This window comes from Terrapene carolina, unplaced genomic scaffold, assembly GCF_002925995.2.
Source record: "Terrapene carolina triunguis isolate 2854851 unplaced genomic scaffold, T_m_triunguis-2.0 Scaffold68, whole genome shotgun sequence".
NCBI classification, from domain to species: domain Eukaryota; kingdom Metazoa; phylum Chordata; order Testudines; family Emydidae; genus Terrapene; species Terrapene triunguis.
The window spans coordinates 54,834,901-54,862,607 of NW_020664419.1; the positions used below are offsets into that span (position 1 = coordinate 54,834,901).

Below are 27,707 nucleotides of genomic sequence, written 5' to 3' on the forward strand. Positions count from 1 at the left end.
TCAGCTTATAAATGAACCGGCTTATGATTGAGTATATACGGTATTTTAAAGGAATACTCATTAATAAAGAGGAGTAAAAATCTGACCTTTATTTTTGAAACTTATTAGTGGAACAATTACTTGTTTGTGCCACTCTTTGTCTTATAGGCATAGATACTTGATTGTAAACATCTTTTGTTCAAACTTTTTTTTTTTTTATACAGATGTTATTGAACAACCAGTACCAGTTCCAGGAAACAGTAACAGAAGATCTGTCAGTACTCTGAAACCATGTGCTAAAGATGCATATATGCTTTTTCAGGTATTGGTAGATGTTTTTTACGATTTGTGCTTAATAACTCTGCAGTTCTGAACAGTTTTTATTTCTGAAAAGCAGATGAAGTTTCATAACTGAAGTTTTAATTTTTTTTATAGTAGAGATGTGGGTCATGTGTTTACCAACAGATATTAAGGAATATTGTACACCTCTACCCCAATATAACGCGACCCGATATAACATGAATTTGGATATAACGCGGTAAAGCAGTGCTCCGGGGGGTAGAGGGGGCTGCGCACTCTGGCGGATCAAAGAAAGATCATATGGACATCATGCCTATTATTTAGAGCCCAGAGTTTTCAATCCTCCTTTTGTATGGTTATCATCAGCAATGATGTATTTTTTCCCAGAGAATAATGGGAAACTGAAGATAGGGTGAATGTTGGGAGACACTTTTAAAATAAGATATGTGGAACTGGCTTATGCATATTGACATGGAGTCATTAGTATAGTATAATAATTTCAGGAGCTTGCTTTTTTAATTTGTTTTAACCAAATACTAAAAGCCAGATAAAACTAGAGTACGTTGCATTACCAATTACAATAACACTATGAAGTATACAATGAAAATGGTCAATATAGTATTTGTTACAGCAGTCAGAAGCTTGCTGATTTATCTAACCCGTTGATTAAGATGTTTTGTTTACTCCTGCTTTCAAAAGACTTATTTATATGCAGTATTTTTTTGTTCCTACCGTCATATTATTCTTGTTCCGTATTTAGTATGTGTACAGATGTATTCATATATTTAAGGGGAAAAGTTAACTTCGAGTTGGAAAAGAATAGTTAATTACTGAGAAGGAAGAGAACTTATGTGATATATTTGTTTCTCAGGATCTTTGCCAGTTGGTTAATGCTGATGCTCCTTACTGGCTGGTGGGTATGACAGAAATGACCCGGACATTTGGTCTTGAACTTCTTGAGTCAGTCCTCAATGATTTTCCTCAAGTGTTTTTACAAGTAAGTTATTTCAAAAGGAGGTGAAAGTTAACAGACTTTTACATCAGAGTTTTAGTAAGATAACTTTGACTATTTGAAAGTGGCTACAATTTTTAGTTTGTGCTTGTTGGCATTCTATTTTTCCTTTCCCAAAAGGTACAGTTGTTGCCCTTTTTCTTTTTTCTGTGTAGAGCACACATTTCTGATTTTGTTCATTTGGGGGTATCTATATTTGTGATTGTTTGTGTAAGTACATGCAACGTGTAATTCTGTATAAACCATAAATATCTTCTTAAGTTTCCTGTGTCAAGGTGTGTGCCAAGCAATGACATTTTTTGTCCTTCAGCATTATCATTTATTATACTTTTGAAGCTATTCTTTCAAAATATGGAAGATATATTGTGGCATCACTGTTCCCACAGCAACCCTAACTTGGTCCCTCTTGCACAAAATTGTAGGAACCATAATTTTTTAATTTGCATGACTTTGGTGCATGGAAACACTCAATCATAACCTTGCAGTAATCCATTTAATAGATACTGGTCAAATTCAGGAGCAAGGTATATAAGTCATGTATTGGTAGATTAGTTTAACTTACAAACCACAGTGAGAAGGAATGTAGCGTGAAAAGAAACACTGTTTTATCATGCTTTCCTTGCTGCATGCCTCCCTTCCATTCCCTCAGCACATAACTTACATCAACATTTATATCACTTCTGAATTAGGCCACATATATATTCATAGTACTAAGATGCATTCTAAATATGAAGAATATATTTTTTCTATAAAATTAATCAAAGAATTAGCAAGAGTTGGACAGAAATTAATCACTGACATCTTTCCATGTAACATTTCCGGGGTTTTAATTTCCATTTTCTTAACTACTGGATTAACTAAATAAAAATGGTTATGGCTATAGCCATAGGTACTGATAGCTACTAAAGAGAGTCTACTTTTAAATCCTGGAACTGATGATGATTTTAATTTATATAACTCATTGTTAACATTTACTTTTTTTTTCTTTACAGCATCAAGAATTTAGTTTCCTCCTTAAAGAGAGGGTTTGCCCTCTTGTGATAAAGCTATTCTCCCCAAATATCAAGTTCAGACAAGGTTCCAGCACATCATCTTCACCTGCACCAGTGGAAAAACCATATTTTCCTATCTGCATGCGCCTGCTGAGAGTAGTCTCTGTTTTGATCAAGCAGTTTTACAGTTTGCTGGTAAGAATATATTCAAGTATTGCTTTCACAGATCTACACTCGTGGGTGTGTGCATGCATTCTGCACCATGGTATGCTAGCGGCTTATAAATGTCAACTTTCTAATGGTTACAGCTGTATACACTGTGTATAGTTTTCAGTATTTACATGTTCATAAACTATGTTTTGTGTTTGTGAGCAATACATCCATCCTTAATCAAATGGAATAGACTCAGAAACTTTAAGGTCAGAAGGGACCATCATGATCATCTAGTCTGACCTCCTGCACACAACCTCTCCCACCCATTCCTATAGTGGGCCCATAAACTCTGGTTGAGTTACGGAAGCCCTCAAATCTTGATTTGAAGACTTCAAGTTACAGAGAATCTACCATTTACTCTAGTACAAGCCAGCAAGTGACCTGTGTCCCACGTTGCTGAGGAAGATGTCCCTCCCCCTCCCAGGGTCTTTGCCAATCTGACGTGGGGAAAAATTCCTTCCCATCCCCAAATATGGCCATCAGTTAGACCCTTAGCATGTGGGCAAGACCCACCAGCTAAACACCTGGGAAAGAATTCTCTGTAGTAACTCAGAATCTTCCCCCTCTAATGTCCCATCTCCAGCTCTTGCACATATTTGCTAATAGCAATCACAGAAGGGGCCATGTGCCATTCTAGGCAAGCTCATCATACCATTCCCTCCATAATCTTATCAAGCTCAGTCTTAAAAACAAGTTAGTTTTTTGCCTAGTATATATGGAATTCCTTCTGATAAATAAGGATTTACACACTTACACAGTCAGATATGGAAAGTACTGCTGGCTTTTCCTGGATCCAGAACAAACTCAAAATAGTAAAAGTAAAATAAAATACTCCCTCAGGTAAGAGTGTTTAAGCATCTAAATGTTGTAATGTATGGGCAGGAAGAAAGAAGGAATCAGTTCTGCAGTGTTCTGAGTTGTCCACTCTTTCAATTTTAGTTGTGCATTTAAAATTTCTCATGATCTCCTGATGTCATACAACACTCTCTCAAACTTTTATTCAAAATGACTGCCATCTCCCATTACTTTTAATGTGACTGAAACTTTGCTGCTCTCAGTAAAGAAAACAGCTCTTTCCCTAAAGCCCTAAAGAAATGAGGGTGCCTCAGATAAAGCAGTTTTTCAATGGGACATGAGCCATGCTGGTATCAGTGAATTTGGCTGATCTCTGTTCTCAAAATGTGAGTAAGTTGGAAGCATTAAGAGGTCAGAGGGAAACTGTATAAGAAGATGTGGGAGACAGGAGAAAAGATTGAGGAGAACAGAACATTGGGTGCTGCAAGGGAGAGATTAATGAATAATCACTCCATCCTATTGAGACTCCTCGCCCCCCCATCCCTTTCCAAGAGGATATCGGGGACAGGAGAACTAAACCACGCTGTGATGGGTGCGACTTACCACTCTGGCGCCTCCTGCTGGCTGTCAGGGGAATGAGCTCTGCTTGCCAGGGCACCCGCCTCTGGTGGTGCCTCACCGCTGTCACTTGTGTTCCAAGACCCGCGCCACTCCCAGGACTGCAGTATCTTCTTCAGTGACACTTCCCTCCGGCTGTGCCACATTCTGTGTTTCCCCCCCCCTTTCAGGGGACCTGAAATCTGTCCAGTCACTCCCTCTGTGGCAACTGCAGTCCATTGTTCTCGGGCAGCTCCAGCACCCTCTTCTGCCCTTACCTCAGGGCCTCAGCCTGCAGACCCAACAGTCAGCCAGGAGCACTCTCTAGCTCCCCTGGTCCCAGCTGCACTGCTCTGTCTCAGGTGCTGGCACTCCTTCTTCCTGCTAGGAGCCTGGTCTTCTCCCTTCAAGCTCCAGTCAGTTACTGAACTCTGCTCTGCCCTGCAGCCCTTCTTATATGAACCTGTCTGGCCATGATTGGCTGCTCCTCTCAGCCCCTTTCTTATTGGCTGCCTCTGGCGCAGTCTCCCTAGGGCTGCCTTTAACCCCTTTTCTGCAAGTGAGGGGCAGCCACCCCGTCACACACCCCTAAAGAAGCTGCTGCTTATGCCTTCTCTTTGGGCAACTGCTTCACCCTTGCCCATTTCCCAACCAGAGGATGTCAGAAGAAGGTGGAATTTAAACCACCTGAAGAACTTGTATTAGTAAGTTAGGCTGTAAGGGGTCGGTCTCCTATAGTTGCTGTTTTTAACGGAGTTGTATTCTATCCTTAAACTATTTCCCTGTAAAGTCCTTGTGACATTTATGTATTTTTTTAAATAAAAGATGTTTCCAAATAGACATCAGTAGAACAAACAGATGTATGATATAGAGAAGTGTGTTACTTCAAATACTACAGAGATTTCTAAAGGGCGAGATGTTGGGAGGGATCTTTATTGCTCTTCCCCCACCCAATCCCCATTAACCTCAGCTAATGCTGTTTGTGCAGCAGCAAATACTTTTCCCTTATCAGACCTCTATGAAGAGAATCACAACTCTTGATGTGTTTCTTTTTGCAGTTCTGACACTTGACTCATGCTTCAGTTTATTTAAATCCTTTGATTTATTAGCATCTTATGTTGAAGATTTTGCAAAAAATTGGATAAGAAAAAGATTAACTCTTGAAATGTGAGGCTGACTGCTAGGACTACCAGAAAACATTGAAGAACCTAACTCCTGTGGTATTGTTCCTTTTAATATTTTTTGGGGGGAAAAGGATAGTTCAGACGTTTGAATCACCTGTACCTGAAGTTTGAAACATCTCAGGTGTTTTGAATGCCTCTTAAAAATGGTCTTAAGCCGTTCATCTGACTATCAATCTGTGGATCCCTTACTGTTTTGTTCTGTGGTGAATAAGGTAAGGATCATGAAGTTAACCTAGCGTTGTAAAATTTAAAAAAAGTTACAGTATATTGATAATACACATTTTTTTCCTGATCTTTCAAAATATGCTTTAATCCGTTACAAGAATTTTAAAAAAATTATCATTAAAATTTTTGTTTTAGGAATAAAGATATCACTGAAGATCAGTGATACTTAGGCTCCCAAGTCAGTTGAGGGTTTTGAAAATTTTACCTAGTACTTGAATTATTTTAGTGTTTGGTGATCTGATTTATTTTTTCAATTGCTTGGTCTCATTTCTCATTTGAAAATATAAAGTAAAATCAATGTAGGAGGGCTCAGAGATAAAAAGAGAGAATCGGGAAACATTTATAAAGAGTTAATTGAAATATGTATGTATTTACAAAGGGCTTTAACTAATTTAAGAGATGGGATAAAATAGCCACTTAAGAAGTTAATGGTGAGGAAAAAATTTCCTTAAAAAATCGGACACAAATGTAATACATACATGTAGCTGAGTCAGCTTATGTTGTATACTTTTGAATTTGTAGTTCTTTATTAAAGAAAAGTGCAAAGAATAAAGATATTCAGTGAGAGCTCTGAAGCTGTATGCAGAGATCTAAATGAAAATACAGGTATTCGAGTAGAAGGGAGAGAGGAATCCCTTTCTAATGGCACTTGGATAGATGGTACAGCCATCTTTCTTCATGGCAGGTGCACATGTGGTGTAAAAGCACACAAATCTAAAACCCTTGTTAACTCTTAGAAATTTCATTAATTTAATTTCCATGGAAATGGAGTTATCATCTAATGGCTATCAATGGAGTTATCATCTAATGGCTAGTAGATGGGTCAGATTTTAAAGCATGTTGATGGAGCAATGAAAGGAAGCTGGTTCTGGTATTGCCATTGCCTATGCTACACCTGTTAATCTCACACATTTCATAAACATTAAATTCCCTTTTTAAAAAAAAACACATATTTTCACTTCTGTATATAATGTAGGGGGTAAAGCAGGTCAGGCAAATGTGGCCTGCTTTGGGTACCACCTAACCCAATACAATCTGCCATGGACTGAGTTCCCGGTGTCTAAACCAGGAATTCCACTTCTCACTGAGTAGTGGGGATATGCCAGATAACCACTGGAATGAAAAACTGTGTCCATAAAGTAGTACTATCCATCTGGTTCTGCTGCCTTGCAGCCAGTTCTTGGTTGAACAAAAGCTAGAGGAGAAAACTCTGAACACAATATGCAATGGAGAAAACAGGCAGGTGTTACTGTAACTCAGCTTTGTCTTCTGGCATCTCCCCTGCATCTGTGCTGGCTTCTAGACATTTTGGTCCCCAAGGCTTTTGGTTGAGTCCTTACTGCTGAGAGGATGAGCTTTGGTTCTAAAGCAAGCATCTGCCTCCCTATTTTTGATGCTTAGGCCTACACGCCAAAGGTTTGGGTGTGATGGTCGCCCTCTTCAAACTATCTTGTTGGAGTGTCAGGACAATGTGCACTGATATGTCAAATGGCCTAGAGGAGGTCAATGACCTTAGAAAGTCTGCGGTCATGGATTGAAAGCTAAAGAAGTTTGACTTTTATGTGGCCGCTCTCTTTGGCACAGACTCTCTACACGACATGCATTACTCCTTTTTTGTTTTTTTTTTTTTTTTTTTTGGCAAAGAAAAAGCAAACAGGACTGCCATGAACACGGGGTGGGTTTTGCAGTCAAAAACTCACTAGCATCCAAGTTCTAATGTTTTGTTGCAACATCTTAACATTCTTAAACACAGATATCTTCATAGGCTTTGTCCTTTGTACTGGATGGATGATGGATGCATTCCAAAGGACCTTCTGTATGGAGAACTTGTGGATGCTCCAAGACCTCGGCTTGGGGTCAAGGACATTCGCAAGCGGGATTTGAAAACTTTCAACATTGACACTGCAAACTGGGAAGAGGTAGCTAGTAACAGGTTACACTGGAGTGCTGCACTGCATCATGGAGTCAAAGAGGTTGACGGGAGGTGGTTGAGAGGGAAAGTGAAGAGAGCAAAGAGGAAAGTGTAGCAGGTCTCAAGCATCAAGCACGCTGGTTTCATTTTCTGATCCTGCGCCTTATATCTGCACCATCAGTGGCAGGGACTGTCATTCGAGAACTGGAGTTTTTAGCCACTCGCAATGCTGCAGCATGATACATAGCAACTGAACTGCTTTGGTGCTTACACCACATTCATCTTTTGAGACTGACAGTTATCTTAATAAACGGGAAAAGATTCTGTTCACTGGTCTGTGGACAGTTAGGAACCATTGGTCCACTTCAGCATGAAATTGCTTGTCTAGCACTGGCATATACCTGAGGGTTCAGAGGAAGGTGAAAGTCCCCTATGAATGTTTCCTAATATTTTTTTCCTAAGATTTATCATGGGAGAGCAAGAAGTACTGTGCAGTCACAGTAGGTTTCGTTAGCTTATACCCTGAAGTATGAAGCTTGTTATCAATTACTTATTTTATTACTATAGCACACAAACGCACTAATTGGGATCAGCAAGGCCCTGTTCTGCTAGATGTTATATAAGGCCATGGGTAGATTTGGTCCCTGCCTCCCAAAGAATTTACTGATTTAAAGCAAGATGTAGGAAGATGTGCATATTGCAGAAGGGGGGATAATGGTAATACATGTACACAGTTACATAGGCTTTCAGTGTGCACAATTTGATGGTTCAAGGTCGTCTGAATGCTTCAAAATTATTTTTCTATCAAACCATTCTTCCATCCTACAAGAAAATGACCCTGGGATCACTGCCTAGTATGATATTTTATCATATTTGTTTTTCCCCTTCTAAATAGATTATTCCCAAATTCCTCTGTCCTTACAATTATTAGTATTTTTGTTTGTTTTTGTTTTAAATCTTCACAGTTCCCTCAGATGAAGGGCCGCCTTCTACATAAGCCTTGCCTCATGGGGTGCCTGTTTCTTATGAGGCTAGAAGGCTGCAGGACTGAAAGAATTCTTACTGTTTCAGCTATTGTCCAAGGAGCATCGAAGGATCTTGTCAGGTGTTTGATGGTGGAAAGTCCAATGCTCAGTTACAGAGTTGTATGCTCTGATTATTACTAAGTCCAGGGCTGTGAAGGTGCTATGGAGTCTGCCCATTACTGCAGAGTCTGCTCATTACTGAGCTACCCCCCGTTCCCACACTCTCCCACCTAACAGTGAGTCACCCAACCCCACCAAACAGCTAGGAGTTGAGAACTGCTAATGTAGTCAGGACTTCTGGGACTGAGCAGACAGACTTGTGCTAGCTCTGCTTGAGCTAGTGCACTGAAAATAGTTGTGTGATTCTGCGGCTTGGGTGGCTAACCTCAGCTGCTGCCCATCCTGCAACATCAACGTTGCTATGTTTAGTGCACTAGCTCAAACGGAGCTAGCTTGAGTCTGTCTATTCAGGCTGGAAGGCAGGTTTTCAGCTGCAACGTATATATACCCCCCAGGTCCTTCCTCTTGGTGCTGCTAACATTGATTGCTGCTGCTGACTCTCTTTTTCTGGAGGATGTTGGGGATGATTTTAAAGATCTCCTGTGCCTTGAAAATTCCATGAAAGGTTTCAGCCCATATGGTCTCTCGAGGAGAGAGGGTAGGCTGCTGGGAGTTGTGTTGCCAAACTCCTGGTTTGTAAAGGGCTATAGGGTGAGCTTGGTTAGTGCCCTTACTTCCTACCCCTTGAAACTTCTGCTGTGGTGCTGCTGGTTTACACTTTTCATATATGTGTCTCTATCCTTTTTAAATTCCACTAAACTATTTGTCTGGATGTTTTCCTGTGACATTTAATTTCAGAGATGAAGTGTACATTGTGTAAAATATTTCCTGCCATTCAGCATCTGACATATCTAATGAGAGATAAGTAACTTAATTTGCAGATATGATATATAGGAACAGGGCTTCAGATTGGGAGACAAAGATGGTGTGCTCCAGTTTGTTCTCACTTGTTTGTTCCTTTTATTTTTAACCAGTAGTTGTGAGACATGAGGTAACTATAACCATCTCTTCCCCACCTACATTTTTCAACCATGGGTTGAAATGAAAAATCAGAGTTCGGATTATTAACCATTTTCCCAGGCATGTTTTTTTTCCTTATCGTAAAGGTCTTGGATAGCTATTTTATCTTGATTCTTAATTCAGTTAAAGCTCTTTGCGATCCTTCTTGCATCAATTTCACACATTTTGGTTTGAGAGCAGTTGTTTCTTACTTCAATGTTAATAGTTCAGTAAGAGGCTTTCTGACTTGAACTTTTCAAGCTGGCTAGAAGCAAAAGAACTCAGATGCCTGTTAAAGCTATTTGTACTATAAAACTCTGTTCTTTCACTAAAGTGATTAACTTTCAGTTGCTGCTGACCTCTCCAGCCTTTAAATAAGCCAAACTAACAGGGACTTGTTCTATAGCATTCTTTAAAACTTTGTTTAGAAATGGCTATAAGGAATTTAACTTGTTTTAACCCCTTTGGATGTACAGTATGTGCTTGACACGCCAACACTCCCATGATCATTGGGTATATATTTTTTTGCGGGGAAAGTATTTTTTTTCTTATTCTTGACAGGAATTATAAACCCTATGCCAAACAGAATGACCCCGTATGTGCCAAGGATACTGGCACTTGCTGATATGATATATGCTTAGGGCTGAGATGACACATTGTTTTTTTTCTTTTTATGACTATAGCCTGTTTCTTTTAGGTAACAGAATGTGAGATCTTTCTGTCACTACTAGTGAAGTTTCTGGATGCAGACAAACCACAATGGCTAAGAGCTGTTGCAGTGGAATCTATCCACAGGCTTTGCGTGCAGCCCCAGCTATTAAGGTAATATGCCATATTTCACTTTATGTATTAAATGAAGAGAACATATTTATCTGTAGCAAAAAACAATTTCTTTGTGCTAAGCATTTAGGGATTTGAAAGCAATAGAATCTGCAGGATGGAGTGTTTGTTGAAGTGCAGGGGAATATTTATTGTCCATTGAGTAGTGAACCATTATTAACAAACTTGTTTGGTTTAATGCCTTGAAACTTAAATATTTGTTCCAGAATTTAAAGACTTTATCAGCTCAGCCTATAAATAGTCCAGCCAGAATAAGGAAGCATTGACCATACTATACATGCATATTCATTTAAATAGCTGGCTTTAAAAATGTAGTTTTTACTCTTTAATTTGTTGACTATGTGCTCAGAAATGTTTTAAAACACTTTGCAGGTCCTTTTGTCAATCCTATGATATGAAACCGCATTCTACCAAGGTTTTCCGTGACATTGTAAATGCACTGGGATCATTCATCCAGTCGCTTTTTCTTGTACCAAGCACAGGAAACACATCAACGACAGTAAACCAAACTGGTAAAGGCTTTTTTGTATTTTTTTATTTCAAGTAATTTCCTAATAATTTCTTATAATAGTCAACAATATATTTGTGAAAATATGAGGTTTGCTTATTTGATACAATTCTCAGTATAAATTTAGTGCTCGTGAAAGTGAGAAACTAGCTTAAGCCAAGAGAAATGTAGTGCTGTGCAAACTTGTCCAGACTGTATTGTCAATATGCCTTTATTCTTCATAGTGCTAAGGTCTGACGGTCTGTTGCAATGGGTACTTCAGCCTGCTTGCAGCTTGGCGGCAGAACCAGACCTGTCAGTCTCTGGCAGCAGGGGGATGCCCTGTCACCTGAAGTTCACTGCAGTTTTAGCTGCCTCCCCTGTGTCAGCGAGACCCCACCCTGCTGTAGAGCTTTTCTAAGGGAAGTTGCAAACTGCAGTTCAAATTTCTGACTGTCAGAAGTTTGGTCCAATAATGTGATTGTCAGATTCCCAGTTTGTCCCAGGGAGACATTTTCCTTTGGGGAGACTTTTTCCTCTTTGCTTTGCTTCTCCTTCTGAGGTGTTTGCAGCAGCTGATGCCTCTGTAGCCTTTAGGGAGAGAGCTGTGCCGAGAAAGGCAAAAGGGAAAGGTCTCGTTGATGAGCTTGGCCTTCTCTGTGGGCAGAGTGCAGTTTTCCCCCCTTGGCTCAGTCCAGGCAGGGTTGTCTCTGCCTCCCTCTCTCAGGCAGGAAAGGAGGCAGGCAGGCAGGCTTTGGAATAGGTTGCTTCGGGGGCAAGTAACTTCCCCATTTCCATCTCCAAGAGGGGAGTGGCATTGGATGAGCGGGGCACCAGATGGTAAATCACACTTACGTCCCTGGAGCCTGCACCAGCAGCTATGCCTCTGACTGTGGAGCTCAGTCACTTCTTCCCCTTCAGCCCCCCCCCTTGGGTTTTGGGTGGAAAGCAGTGGGCATAGTATGGACACTGCTACCACCAGAGAGTTCAATAAGGGGCCTTTGGGTCCTACTCCCTCTCCTTGCTGTGACCTTTATAATAGGATCCTCCTCCACCTCAGGATCCTTACTCAGCACCTATGCTGAGACCTTCAGGGGAAACATAAGCCTATCTGACTCATGTGGCAGAGAGTCTCTGAGAAATAACTTATCTAAGAAACTCAATAAGGGAGGGCCTCTGCTGGGGAGAGAAGACAGTAAATCCCGCCTCTTTGAGAGCAGAGAGATTGCTAGCCAACTTAAGCAATGTCTAAACTCAATTTCACTCCCCCCCCTGAAGGAGGATTATAGGGGACAAACTTCCAAAGGGGATATGCATAAACAAAAATAGCTCCCAGTTCACCTGCTCACCTTCACAGAGTACAGCAAGGTGGATAATCCTCAGTGCCCAGGTCACCTGCTCAGTTTTACACTGCAGTAGGATTGAATAATCCACAGTACCTGGTTCACTTTCTCACCTTCATGGAGGTTCAGCATTGCAGATCTATGCAGAAAAGACCAAGCCAAACATCTGTGCTGGTTCCTCTGGGTGTCCACACCCCTACCCGATCCTACCCCACCCCACTTCCTATTCAGGAAAGGGGAAAGCCAGCTGTGCAAATCAGAGTTAGGGGATCAAATAAAATATACATATTTAAAAAAAAACAAAAAAACTTTCAAGCAGATTACTGAGTCTGGGCAAGCATCACCTCCACCCCCTCTCCTGGGCATGAAAGCTCTCAGGTGGCATCAACCCACAACAACAAAAGTAACTAAAAATAAAACAAAATTAAGAAGTCACTTGATGCCCTCCACATGCTTTCATGAGCAGTATTAACATGAGTGGACAGTGTTGCAGGTATGGTCTCTCTCAACCTAAAAATCCCATGACCAAAGGTCTTGTCCCTGAAAAAGATAGTGGGACACACATCTATTTCATCAGGTATATTATGGGGCTTTTGTCACTGAGATCAGTTGCTCAGGTAAATAAGTTCTTATTCAAGTAGTGTCCCTATGGGTGCTCCTCTGTAGGTGTATCTGCGCCCCTTCGCCTCTAATCTGAGATTTTCGGTAGCAGTATCCATTCAGCCCTCACATTTGCTGTCCCTCCCTGGTGGTCTACACTGAGGGACAAAAAAGAGGATACAGCTCTCAACCACAGCACAGGTCACAACCTCCTCAGTACCCGCATCACGACCCTATTACAAAGCACAGCCCAAAAGGCCCAGAGTACAAAAGCGGAAGCAGTCAGCACCCCAATCCGCATTCTCTCACGTCCCCTCTGCTAAACACTATTCCTTGCAACATCAGCTGCCTTCTACACACCGGTCACGTCCCTTTGGAAGTCGCCTGGCCCACTTTCACAGCAGCTGGGAGAATATCACCTCTGACAGATGGGTCTTGGAAATTATTTCAAAGGGTTACACCATTCAATTCATGTCCAACCCCCATTCTCTGTCCCTCTTTAGGGACCCTTCTCAAGAGAACCTACTTCACCAGGAAGTAGAGAATCTGTTATGCTATGCCACTGAACCAGTTCCAATGCAATTCAGAGGCAAGGGGTTTTACTCCTGTTTTTTCCTGATCCTCAAGGTGAATGGAGATTGGAGGCCCATTCTAGATCTAAGGGCACTAAACAAATACCTGAAGGCACAGAAGTTCAACATGGTCACCCTAGCAGCCATTATTCTAGTTCCTAGAGCAAGGAGATTGGTTTTCGGCCCTTGACCTACAAGATGCCTACTTCCACATCTCAGTATGCGTCTTGCACAGGAGCTTCCTACAATTTACCTTTGGGCAGGACCATTATCAGTACAGAGTGCTCCCCTTTGGCCTCTCGTCTGCACCCAGGGTATTCTCCAAGGTTCTCTCCATCATACTGCCTCTCTTGTGAACACTGGGTATTGTTATCTACATGCATCGGGATGGCTGCCTCTTCAGGGCTCCCTTATTTGAGGATGCAGTATGAGCCACTCATACGACCATGCATGCATTTGCGCAGCTAGGCCTGCAACTCAACCTACAGAAATCAATAGTGACCCCTGTACAGCAACTGGAGTTTATTGCCACCAAACTCGACACAGCACAGACTTACCACCCTTATGTGGGTCAGGAACTGCCTGCATCTGTTGGGTCATATGGCAGAATGCACCTTCATCACTCCAAACGCCTGACTATTTGTGAGGTGTCTTCAGATGTGGCCCAGTTCTGTCTTTCCCTGAACAGAGACAGACTAACCAAACTGCGATCAATGCCCTCCACAGTAAGGCACTCCCTGGATTGGTGGAAAGACCTATCCAATGTTTGAGCAGGCGTTCCATTCATGGAACCACCACCAACATTGACTCTAACAACAGATGCCTCCCTAACAGCCTGTGGAGCCCACCTATGTGATCACACAACTGCAAGGTTCAGGGCAAGTGATTTTCCACAGATGTGGCCCTCCATATTGATCTTTTGGAGCTGAGGGCACTCAGGAATGCCTGTGCATACTGTCTGCCATTCATCAAGAACACCCACACGAAGGTCATGATGGACAATGTGACTTGTATGTTTTACATAAATCACCAGGGGGTCGCCAGCTCTGCCTCCCTTTGCACAGAAGTGCTCAAACTTTGGAATTAGTGCATCCATCACAATGTGCTCTTGTCAGCCGCATACCCTCCAGGGATACAGAACGTGACTGCTAATAGTCTGTTGGAACTTTTCTCACGACCACAAATGGGAACTGAACTCAGAGGTGGTTCACAACATATTCGCCCTTTGGGGAACCCTGACTTATCGATTTGTTTGCTGCTTACCAGAACAAGAAATGTCCTCATTAATGCTCCATGACTGGCCCGGAGACACATTCAATGGGAGACGCCCTTATCCTCCCATGGTATGCCTTTCCCCTATTGCCTCTTCTAACCAAAGTCCTGTTGAAAATTTGACAAGACAAAGTGAGAGTTACTCTGACCCCTCCTGGTCAAGACAGGTCTGGTTCCCTTACCTGGCACAGATCAGCTCCGATTCCTCTTCAGCCCATTCCTCACCTACTCTCTCAAAACGACTGGCTGATCCTTCACTTCAACCTGCAATCCTCTGCCTCCATGCTTGGTTTCTTCTTGGTTCCAAGACTTAGAGGTTGAATACTCTGACAAGGTGAAAGATGTGTTGCTACACAGCCGAAAGTCGACCACTCAACGTACTTACCTACAAAAATGGAAATGATTCCAAATTTGGTATCATTCTAAGCTCGTCCTCCCTTCCTCTGATTTTAGACATTTTAGACCTCAGATGGTCAGAACTCTCGCTCAGCTCCCTTAAGGTACACATCGCAGCCATAATGGCCTTCCACTATCATGTAGGTGGATACTTGGTGTTCACCCACCTGCTGATGTGTTGATTCCTCAAAGGTATTGGGAATATTTTCCTGCATGTGAGACCACTCGCTCCAACCTGGGATCTTAACCTAGTTCTCAGAGCTTTGACTAGACCTCCCTTTGAGCCCATTGCAACTTGCTCTTTCTTACAGCTATCCATGAAGACAGTATTTCTAATTTCCATCACCTCAGCTAGGCACATAGGAGAAGTAGTGTCACTGACGGCACACCCACCATTCATGGTCTTTTTTTAAAGACAAGTAACTCTAAGGCTGCATCCCAAGTTTCTCCCTAAAGTTGCCTCCGCTTTCCATATAAATCAACCGATCTATCTTCCTGTTTTTTTTTCCCCTCCAAAACTACATAATAACAGGGAGGTGATTCTGCCTATGCTAGATGTTAGAAGAACACTAGCATTCTTCTTTGTCAGGACTAAGGACTTTAGGAAATCCCCTAAGCTCTTCCTTTCGTTTGCAGAAAGATCCAAAGGCTCCGCAGTACCGGCTCAAAGACTATCCAAATGGGTCTTGGGTTGCATTAATCTCTGTTTGCAAGGATGCAACCTATTGCCTCTGTCTGGAGTCCGTGCACACCCCACGAGGTCAGTTTCTACCTTGGTCTCATTCCTTAAAGATGTGCCTATCTCGGAAATCTGTAGAGCAGCAACTTGGGCATCTGCTCACACTTTCACAGAACATTATGTGAAACCTGGAGATTTGGCCTCCGACGCCATCTTCGGCTCCTCAGTACTCTCTGTAATAACAGACTCCACTTCAAAGCCCCAGCCCTCCATGGGGGATACTGCTGTGAAGTCACCTACAGTGGAGCACCCATAGGGACACTACTCAAAGAAAAAGAGAAAGTTACTCACCTTGTGCAGTAACAATGGTTCTGTCAGATGCATGTCCCTATGCATGCTCCACAACATGCCCTCCTCCCCTCTACTTGGGAGTTCTCAATATAGGGCTCTATGGTAGAGAAGGAACTGGGGGGAGGGGGGCACCTGCACAGTGCTAGATAGCCTCGAGACAGACCACAAGGGGGGGAGAGCGCATGTGCGGGCTGAACGGACACTGCTACCTAAAATCTCTGATTAGAGGCGCACCCATAGAGGGACATATCTCAAAGAACCATCATTACTGCACAAGGTGAGTAGCTTCTTCTTCTCAGCTCACTTAATTCTACAGTGGGAAACTTTATGGAAAGCTAAGGCTAATCAGAGTAATCAGAAAAGTAGATTTACAATCCTCACTCCTGCCAGACACTATTGAAAGAAATGTATAGATTATATGGCAAGTGAAGCAGGCTTTGAAGTACAAGAGAGAATTTTTTCACTTCAAGGTCCCAGAAACCAAGACAAGGTTTTCATCTCGAGGCCAAAAGACCAAAAACATCAAGACACTTGATCACGGCCTTGGATAGACCAAGAGACTACCTACACTTGATCTTAGCTCATAGTATTTGAATGTGTTACCTTGAACATACTAGGGTGCTGAGATGAGGCACAGATGCCCTCAGTTGCGGCAAAGCAATCTGCATGACTCCCAGGCAGCCTTATCTGGAATTGGTGTCTTGATGGGTAACAGACTCTTTCAGCTAGGGAGCAGATGGCTACCAATAGCTTTGGCCAAAATAAGATCACTGGGCATTGTTCAGAGCTGATATTCTATGTACTTGTGCAGAAATCATAGGCACAGTTTTTTCCTATTTCCACTCTCAAGAAGTCCATGGAAATGCCAGAAAGTTAGTGAAAGCATACATAATCTACTTCAGATCAGAGTGATATGAAAGATAGGGAGGAGCAGTGATACCCTAAATGCTCAATTACCGAGGGACAATGTACACTAGTTCCTATATTTGCTTTGTACAGCCAGCTCTCTGTATAACTTTTCCTGGGAGATGTACCCAAGTATTCGGATTCTAGTATCTAAACTGTATTGTTAAATTTAGTCACCCTAATTTGGGTTATTGCTGATTATGCACTTTGTGTCTTATGACTTTTAAAATAAAATTTGTGTTGTGGATAATCTAAGCACTATGCCCAGATGTACAGACACTCTTTTCTTAACCTGTGTATTATATAATTTTTTAACATTAGCTTTAATAAAAAAATTTAATTTGTCTTTCTGGGCACTGAAAAGGCTATCAATCTCAGGCCTAGATTGACCTAGCATTAGCTCTTCTGATATGTCTACCTCACAAAGGAGATCTGCTATTGCAAAAAACAGTTCTCCATCTAGCACCAGAAAGGTTCAAAATGGATATTTGGACGAAGCATTTATCACTCTTGTGGACCCTAGAAGTCAACCAATAGTTTTTTTTCTGCTGGTTGATGCAAAGTCCATGGTTTAGCTACCATACTAAACAAGTGAAACTTGGGGATTGTCTATATGAACGCTGTATAAATCTACCCCACACTAGGTGTCCATTGGGACCCTACTGCTGCACACCAAAAGCTCCATAGTGATCTGTGATCTACTTTTTCAAAGTGGGATAGATCAAAGTGCATTAGAGAACTTTTTGTACATGAACACTTAGAGCATGGCTCACTAGTGTGGAGTAGATTTACAGCCAGCTTGCCATGAATGAAGTGTTCATTTAGACGAGCCCATAGCTTGAATTCCCCCTCTAATGTGGATGTATACAAGTGTCCAAGCAAAAAAGGATAACTCTCTGAACTATAATAGTCTCAACATATTCAAGAAAAGCAAATCTTGTACAAATACAGTCCAAGGTTATAGAACCTAATTCCAGTTCTTACAGCACTATTCCAATCGAACCTCTGCGGTAAGGGTCATACTTAACAGGAAGTTTATTTTAATGGCTAACTACTAACTCCAATCAGACAAATTTATGAAGTTGGGAGCTTTCTCAGATGAGACCCGTTATTGTACCTTGAATTCAGGCAAGTAGTCCTCCCAACTGTAAATTCAGTAAATTGTTCCTCCTTCTGTCAAGCAACAAAGTCCAATCCATAGAAACACTGCTAAACTCAGAGCAGAGAAATTTGTTTCCTGTAATGAAGTCTGCTAGGTTGCCATGTGGCACTTAATAAATAAATTCATCATATTCTATATATTCAGTCTTTAGCCAATGATATTTTTGGCAGAAGTCTTCTCTACATCTCACTGCCCAAAGGAAGAGAGAAGATATATAATGTACCTCTTTTTGGATATCCATATTTAAAGGACACTCCTACTTCCCACCCAGGTAGGAGGCACATTGCTCTCAAAATCCAGTTGTAAGAAATCTGTGGACCATAGTATGATGAAGAATAGGAAAATTTAATTGTGTTTACTAAAAAACTTCCGTTTTTCAACCAATAAGGTCCACAGATCCAGCCCACCTGGAGACAAATGGATCATCCACGATAGAGATGTAAATTGACATCCAAAATTCAGGTTTATTTTGTTATGCTTTTTCTTCAAAATATAATTATCAATCCGTAAGTTAGGCAAGTGCAGGGGAATTATCTTGACTGTGAAATTTGTCTCAACTGGAGGGAACTGCAGGAGGCAGGGTATTCCCCTGCTGCCAGTGACTGGTTAGGCTCACAGGCTGTAAGCCAGCTGAAGGACCCATTGCAACAGAGGGATTTATTACTCAAAGGAAAATTTCAGGTAAGCACAGATACACTTTCCTATTCCTGATATGCAAACATCTTTTTTTATTCTAGGGTGATTCTGAACCTTTCTTGAGAGGTTATTAATAATTATATATAATTAAGCTAAAATATGTGGGGTTTGATGTATCTACAAGTGAGGAATAGGATGAGACAACATTTTTCATATGTGACCAAAATGAGATTTGGACCTAAATTTCAGTAGCTGAAATGATATACCACTTTTCCTCCTACCTGTACATTTCTTAATATCTCTAGAACACAGACAGTACAAGAAAATATCTAAGATATGAGGACATTCTTCCTGTTCCCTGGAAATTAAATGTAATCTAAAATTTAGTTTTTCCCACATCCCCATGTTCCTTATTAAATTAGTTAACAGGAATTTTAAAAATGAAAAAAATGTTATTTTACCTGGTGTTTGTTAGACATGTTTTGGTAGCTCAGTTATAAATGTTGGGGTCTCCTTAATTCCCAGTGGAAAAATTTTGGGGGCTTGCTTGTCTACATAGGGAAATTAACTAGAATAGCTATTTTGGAATAACTCCCCATGTAGACACTTTTTTTCTGGAATAAGTGTGTGTCTACACAGGGGAGCTATTTTGGAATAGCTATAGCTAAATTCACACCCTACCTTAATCCAAAATAACTTTCAAGTGCAGACAAGCCCTTGGATCCAGCACTATTATCTTTGCCTTATCTTCCTGTCATGTTTTCTTTCTTTCATTTCACCCATTCTTCTTCCTTGCTATGTCTGTCTGTCTGTCTCTCTCTCTCTCCCCCTTTGCATAAGTCTTTCTTTCTTCCATGTTTCCTTATTCTCTCTCTCCTTCTTCAAGCTCATGTTAGAAGTACAGATCAAGAGCAGCTCTGTGCAGCTGGCTTACTAACTGAATCTGTTGCTGGCAATGATTAATCAACCGTAGCATATTGCCTTGCCTCGTCAGCTTCTACCATAGGCAATGGCCTACAGTTTTTAAACAAAGTGTCAGGTGAGGTGCTTGTGCATAGCAGGAAATTAAGGCCTTTTCTGCACAGAAAGGGTATGTCTACACTGGTCAGTGAAGGTGTGATTGTACCATGCTAACTTTAGCTAGCACGGGTAACAATAGCAGTATATACATGGTGGCATGGGCTTCAGCACAGGCTAGCAACCCGAATACAAATGCAAGGTCCCTGGAGGGCTTGTAGTCTGGTTACTAGCTGTGTTATTACATTTGATACATATGTAAACCTAAAATGAAAGAACTCTTTTACATTTATTTATATCTTTATCCAATTTAATGGTAACTCAGTAATCTCCTTTTTACTCCAACATGTATCACAGGGCTTTTTAGGTTTAATTTGCTAATTTTTGTTAAATGTTTTGAGCTCTTTGTTGGACAGTGTTACAGAAGTACAAAATATTTTATATTCTCAAGTAAGTGTGTGTGTGTGTGTAAAAACTGAATCATTTATATTAACGATGCCCCTTTAAGTAAGAGAAACATACAAAATATACCTCATTTTAGCCAGCAGGGGGCACTCAAAAGTTGAGAAATTTTTATCAGGCATGTGTTCTTGCATTATTATATGCATATCTCTGCACACAGTGAAATACAGAAAAAGAATACTTTCTTCTAATTAAAATAAAACTGAAGAGCATAGTTTTTTATTCTTTCTGTTTTTCTTTAATTTATAGGAAGCAATACATCTGGTGGTACAGCATCATCACAAACCAACCCAGGAATGCTGGGAATGGGTGGAGGTGTGACTGTATTACCTGCATTTGAATATCGAGGCACCTGGATACCTATACTCACTGTAACAATACAAGGCAGTGCTAAAGCTACCTAGTAAGTAGTAAAATTACTAATGTCTCTCTAAAAATGAAATTTTGGTAATAAAAACATTTACATGTTAATTATGTAGTTATTCTTGCATTGATGTACAGTGACATTCAGCACATTGCTGACGTTAGTCTTACTGTGGGTTCTCTTCCTGTTGATGCCTATGCGGTGATCTGACCTTCTCTGTGTACTTGGGATACAGATCCAAATATTCCTCATCATTTTTTCTTTGCCATGCCATTGCTGTGTTAATTCTGCACCTTTAGGCATCACTGTAATACAATAAATAAAAATTCTTTAATGTTAATAGGAAAAATAGTAACCCTTGTACTTGGCTGTTATAGCACCAAGCAATGTGAAGGGAAAGGCATTAGAGGCAGTGGGAAATAGTTTTCTTGCAATATCCTAACTTTATTTCAGTTGAAATAAAAATACTGGCTATATTGGTGAAATACTGGTCTAGTTGCCACTCTAACCTATATTGTATTGTATGAATCCATATACAAAGGATGAATTAGAAATGGTACTTGACACGACTGGCCATTAAATCTCTACTGGAGACATCATGTATCAGTAGTTTGCATATTTCAAATCAAGGATTCATATCTTACAATTACATGATACAGCGGGTTATGATGTCTCTTGGAACAATGCCAGTTTACTGTGGCTGTAACATTCAGGGCAGGTCTACACTTAAAATGCTGCAGTGGCGCAGCTGTGCTGCTGTAGCGCTTCAGTGAAGACACCACTACGCCAACAGGAGAGCTTCTTCCATTGGCGTAGTTAATCCACCTCCACGAGAGGCGGCAGCTATGTCAACAGGAGAAGCCCTCATTTTAACATAGCGCTGTCTACCCCCTGGGTTAAGTCAATAGAACTGCGTCGCTCAGGGGTGTGGATTTTTCACACCCCTGAGCAACATAGTTATATTGATGTAAGTTTGTAGTGTAAACTTGGCCTTAGTGCCATCTCTTTAAAACTGTGATTTAGTTTCAGAACCCATAAAATTGCACCACACTGCTAACATACCTGAAATGGGTATTTTTAAAGCAAATGGTCTGAATCTTCAAAAGTGAGTGCAGAGGTTCTCTTCTCAAGCTACCATTGTAGATTTTGAATGTTTTTGAAGAATAAATTTCAGCCACTATTGAAGGTGTAATAGCATTTTGTGCTAGACAATGTCTAGTTGAACAAGGAGACTAAGACTGAGTGTGCAAATACTGTCTAACTTACCGTGCTGTTCTTAGGGACTTCATGTTTTAACTAAAGTAGGTTAAGTATGAAACCTGGTTTATGCTTTGGCTACAATTATAGCCTCCTGCTTTCTCCCTTTTTCTCCTCTCTCCTGTTTCTCTAGAACTCTTCAGCTAAAATCCTCATCATCTTCTGGTTCTCCAACTGTATCCCACCCCTCACCTTTTGATCTGTTCATTGACTCCAGCTCCTTCTGAATTACGTTCATATTTATTTCCTTATGTGAAAGACTCTATAAAAATTGTCCCCAGCCTATGATCAGCTGTGATCTTCTATTCCCCTGCTTATACTCTAGAACCAGATTAAGGAAATCCAGGATTGTAGAGAGACACTCGTATGGGAATGTGGGCCCTAGTCCTTGTCTCTTTGCTGCGGCTACGCTCCCACACTATGGCTGTGCTCCACTTTGGGGTGGCAGTGATAAGGATCACCTACATAAGCCATCGTTTCGGTTAATGGAAGTCTCTAGTGTCTCTCCCCACATATTCCTCGTCTTCAAGTGTATGAAGTCTGTCTAGGGGGTGGGAGGACTCAGCTACCATTCACCCTTGTCTGTGTGTACTTCTGTAAACACGCCAGCAGAGCCATGGTAGGGTGATTGCAGGGAGGGCCAGGGCCCCAGGCACATGGCAGATATCCCTGTCGGGATGGAGTCAAGGGCCCTCCATAGCACTGGCTTTGAGTTGACACCCCATTTAAGATAATCGGGCTCTCGGCAGGTTCAGGCAAACATCAGTTGCATGTAATTTGCATTTTCAGAGTATTATTTATTTGCAGTCATGAAATAGGAAGTATGTTTAGTGGCTAGTGTATAGAACTGTGACTCAGGAGACTTGAGTCCAAGTCCTGGCTCAGCCACAAACCTCCACTGTGATCTTGGGCAAGTCACTTAATCTACTCTGTGCTTCAGTTACCTATCTGTAAAAGGGGGATATGTCTTCCTTACCTCACAGGTGTGTTGAGGATAAAATTAATGACTGTGAGGCACTCAGATACTACTATAATGAGTCACATAAGTGTCTAGATAGATGAGGGCTCAAAATAGAATTGTAAAAAAAAAAAAAAAAAGATTTTTGTTTTCATCATGTGAGTTTAGGAGATGGAGTCATAGGTATATGCCTGTGCCTTAATCTGACTTGCTGCCCAGTCTCCTAGCCTGATCCCACTCATTTTGTCTCCTCCTACATGAGATTGTACCTCCTTTTACACTGTCCTTTACTTTAACATCAATCTCATCCTTCCTTTTTTCCAGGTACCCTTTTCTCTCCTTTTTCAAATCCTTCAAAACTTACCTTTCTCTGCTCATCTTTCATCCTTAAACCCCTCTCCAGAGCATTCTGGTCCATCTCATACCTAATTTTATATTTTATTAGTTAAAACAAAATTAACAGTTTTACCCCAGAAAATAAACCCATCACCAAAACGTTGCAAAAATTCAGACTGATGTAAGTAATGTTTCCTCTAGAGCAGTTCATCCTTTTTTCTTTTTTCCCTCTTGTTATCTCTCACATCCACTGTGTCTAATTCTCTGTGTGATTATCAGTCAGACTTAAATTTTTAAACTCTTTGAAGCAGGGACTTTTTCTTTCCTATGAAGTTCCATGTACACCGCTTGTGCTGTATATAACAAGGCAGGCAGAGTGATTTAAATCAAGGTGATTAAATTATTTAAATCACTGGATTTAAAAAAAAAAACATTGATTTAAATTAGGTTGAGGCTTTGTTTAACTAATTTGAAAGTTTGTGCTATTCCAACTTTAGATTAAGATTTATAATGAACTAAATTATAAATGCTGTGTTCTAAATGTCACTACGGATAGGGGATCCTATTTGAAAACTATTATAGGCAAAACACAAAATATTGAAAATTAAGGCCCAAATTCTACAAACATTTCAACAGGTATAACTTCACTCACATGAATATTTCCTTTGACTTCAGTGGAACTATTTATTGTGTTAAACTGATGTGCACATAAATATTTTCAGCGTAAGGGGCTAAAACTGTATTTTTGTTACACTTTTCTTAGTTGCATAAAATCTTTGTCACTTCAAAACAAAACTGCTTTAGTGTTAACATGAAAAGTTATTCAGACTTTAAATACATTAACAAAGTCATTGTGACCTTTTTTATACAGCACAAGTCAAAATTTCCAAAAACAGGAGCCTGTGATTTAGGTGCACGAGTTTCATTGACTTCATACTGAAACCCCTGATGGATGAATGTAGCCTGGTCAGAGCATTTCACTATTTTAAGTATGACATTTCTTAAACAAAAAACACATCTCTTCGTAAAATCTGAAAGTCTACTGACAATTAGGAAATTAATTAAATGAGTACAAAATATCAATGCTAGGAATTTATCTCTAAAGTGGAGAGAGAAATAAAAATCTTTTAAAAAATTGATTTTTAATTTTAAAAATTACATTTTATCAACCCTATTATATAAAGATACATCTGCTGTAGTACCAAGGTGTAATATGATAAATCTGAGTGTCCTTGTTCTTGAGTATTGAAGTTCAACCATTCATGTTTTAATCTGCAACCCATGCTCTTCTAAGTAAAGCCACAGAAAAGTTATTTGAAGCTGTACATTAGGCATGGAATGTGTTACTTAAGAAAAAAAAAATTGCTCTTTCATTTAAAATGTCCATGGATAATTAACAACACTAGTGCAAATATTATTTTCATTCTGTTTGCTGTACTTTTTATTGACTTATACTAGTTGACTTGTAAACTTTCTTATAAACAGCTAAGTGATTAGAAAATTTATTTAAAAAAAAAAAGGCTTGTAAGGTGAGATTATTTTTCTGTTTGAATAAATTGTGATTTAAAGACACTTTTTCCCCCACCGAGTTACAGCCTTCTACAGATTAGTGTTTTGCCATCTGATCAGCTGCTAATGACGAAGCAAATATTTATAATAGAAGAGAAGGCCATAACTTTATTAAACCAGCCTGTAGAAATGTAGAACTGGAAGGGACCTTGATAGGTCATCTAGTTCAGTCCTCTGGACTGAGGCAGGACTAAGTATTATCTAGACCAGGGATGGACAAAGTTACTAGCCCTCTGAGCCACATATGACAATCTTCAGAAGTTGGAGAGCCGGGGCACACCTGCTGGGGGTTGGGGCTTCAACCCCACTCCTGCTGAAGCCCCAAGACCCTGCCTCACCCTGCTGGACAGAAGCCCCAAGACCCTGCCTCACCCTGCTGGGCAGAAGCCCCTACTGCACCACCCCGCTCGCATGCCAGTTGGGCCACCCCTCTTCTAGACCATTCCTGACCGGTCCTTGTCTAAGGCCTGGTCTACACTAGGCGTTTATGTCGAATTTAGCGCCGTTACATCGAATAAACCCTGCACCCGTCCACACCACGAAGCTATTTAGTTCGACATAGAGGTCTCTTAAATTCGACTTCTGTACTCCTCCCCAACGAGGGGAGTAGCGCTAAATTCGACATGGCCATATCGAATTAGGCTAGGTGTGGATGGAAATCGACGGTAATAGCTCCGGGAGCTATCCCACAGTGCACCACTCTGTTGACGCTCTGGACGGCAGTCCAAGCTCGGATGCTCTGACCAGCCACACAGGAAAAGCCCCGGGAAAATTTGAATTCCTTTTCCTGTCTGGGCAGTTTGAATCTCATTTCCTGTTTGGACATCGTGGCGAGCTCAGCAGCACTGGCAACGATGCAGAGCTCTCCAGCAGAGATGGCCGTGCAATCTCAGACTAGAAAGAGGGCCCCAGCATGGACTGATCGGGAAGTCTTGGATCTCATCGCTGTGTGGGGTGATGAGTCCGTGCTTTCCGAGCTGCGCTCCAAAAGACGGAATGCAAAGATCTACGAGAAGATCTCTAAAGCCATGGCTGAGAGAGGATACAGCCGGGATGCAACGCAGTGCCGCGTGAAAATCAAGGAGCTGAGACAAGGCTACCAGAAGACCAAAGAGGCAAACGGACGCTCCGGAGCCCAGCCCCAGACATCCCGTTTCTACGAGGCACTGCATTCCATCCTAGGTGCGGCCGCCACCACTACCCCACCACTGACCATGGACTCTGAGGATGGGATATTGTCCACGGCCGGTTCCTCGGAGATGTTAGCGGACGGGGAAGATGAGGAAGGAGATGAGGAGGACGAGGCAGTCGACAGCGCTTGCAACGCTGATTTCCCCGACAGCCAGGATCTCTTCATCGCCCTTACAGAGATCCCCTACCAACCGTCCCCAGCCATTAACCCGGACCCAGAATCAGGGGAAGGATCATCCAGTAAGTGTTTTAAACATCTAAACATTTATTTTTAACAGAACAGGAATGTTAACAATACCAACAATGGGTTTCTCATGATTAGTTTGCCCTAGGCGCTTAACGTTTCAGTCCCGGGCAGTGCAACTATTAAAAAAAAAATCTAACAATGTCCGGTTTTGCATGATTGTTCTGCCCAAGCCGCTCTACTGTTTAGTCCCTGCCAGTGCAGCTACAGTAAAATGCGGTCTACATGTCCGGGGATAGAGCAGAAATCCTCCATGGACATCTTGACGAAGCTCTCCTGGAGGTAATTGGAAAGCCTTTGCATCAGGTTCCTGGGGAGAGCGGCCTTATTGGGTCCTCCGTGGTATGAAACGTTTCCGCGCCAGGAGACAATCAAGTACTCCGGGATCATTGCCCTGCAGAGCATGGCGGCATACGGCCCTGGTCTTTGCAGGCTTTCCCGAAGCATCCTTTCTTTATCACTGTCTGAGATCCTCATCAGGGTGATGTTGCTCATGGTGACCTGCTTTGAATTAGGTAGGGGAATGTTAGTATTGGGACTGCTTGCCCGTTCCTTTACAGAACTGTAACCGGTGGTTTACAGCCACGCGGTGGAGGCGGGAGAGGGGCGGCATACAGGGATCTTTCCCTGGGACAGCCGCGAGGGGGTGGGACAGGGGCAGAGTTGATGCTTGCCGGATTGCTGGCAGCAGGGACTGGCATTGCTTTCAGTGTGAAAGGAGGCCAGTGCTTCTATTAAAGTTTTAAGCAGCCACAAGTCTATGGCTTACCATGTCTGCCTGCTACACAAATTCCGGTGTCCTGCCCCGCTTCTCTGATCGGCAGTGCAAGACCCCAGGCACTGAATGCGAGGGCCGAAAATTCGACCTTGTCCTGAGTGCGCATGTGATAGGTGCTGTGCATGGTCTTGTTCACAGAGAAAGACTATGTTCTTTGTTCACAACTACATTTATCTTTCTGAGGAATTCACTCCCTTTTTCCCATTCCCACAGCCACATCTGCGACTGTCTCCCAACCCAGCCTGGCATCTTACTCCCAGAGGCTAGCGCAGATTAGGCGGAGGAAGAAGAGGACGCGGGAGGACATGTTCTCGGAACTAATGGGCTGCTCCTGAGCCCAGGCAGCACAGCAGACCCAGTGGAGGGAGAACTTGTCCCAAATGCACCGGTCCCACATGGAACGGGAGGAGAGGTGGCGGCAGGAAGACCAGCAGGCGACTCAAACGCTGCTTGGACTAATGAGGGAGCAAACGGACACGCTCCGGCGCCTTGTGGATGTTCTGCAGGAACGGAGGCAGGAGGACAGAGCCCCGCTGCAGTCTATCTGTAACCGCCCTCCCCCGCCACCAAGTCCCATACCCCCCTCACCCAAAGTCCAAAGAAGGAGGGGCGGCAGAGTCCGTGAAAACTCTCACTCCACACCTGCAGACTGCTCTACTACTAGAAGGCTCTCATTCCCCAAAATTTGACAAGTCCTTTCCTTCCCGCCTCACACAAGCCCCCGTCCAAGTTTCACCCCCCAGTTTCATGTGTAGTTGCTAATAAAATATACGTTTCTGTTAATTACTGTTTCCATCATGTTCTTTTGGAGGAGAGTCTGTCTGAAGGGGGGGAAGGTGGTTGGTAATTGGACAGGACAGTCACCTTTAGCAGGGTACAGAGGCGGGGGCAGGTCCAGCAGCAGGGCACATACACAGTGCAGTGACTAGTTACCCTGGTCAGTCTGGGAGGTGGTTTTCATGTTCTGTGGCGGGGGGGGGGGGGGGGGGGGGGT

The 27,707-nt window shown here is 42.0% G+C and overlaps 1 protein-coding gene across 3 annotated transcripts in view; it reads left to right on the plus strand.

The window, feature by feature from the left end:
* Positions 1–27,707, plus strand: part of MON2 (MON2 homolog, regulator of endosome-to-Golgi trafficking) — a 175,086-nt gene that overhangs the window by 45,705 nt on the left and 101,674 nt on the right. For all 3 annotated transcript variants that reach the window (XM_026648770.1, XM_026648771.1, XM_029910836.1), the window contains exons 6-11: positions 204–301; positions 1,151–1,276; positions 2,284–2,478; positions 9,991–10,115; positions 10,506–10,645; positions 20,266–20,419. In XM_026648770.1, coding sequence (XP_026504555.1) covers positions 204–301; positions 1,151–1,276; positions 2,284–2,478; positions 9,991–10,115; positions 10,506–10,645; positions 20,266–20,419 — 838 coding nt within the window. The remainder of the gene's footprint in view (positions 1–203; positions 302–1,150; positions 1,277–2,283; positions 2,479–9,990; positions 10,116–10,505; positions 10,646–20,265; positions 20,420–27,707) is intronic.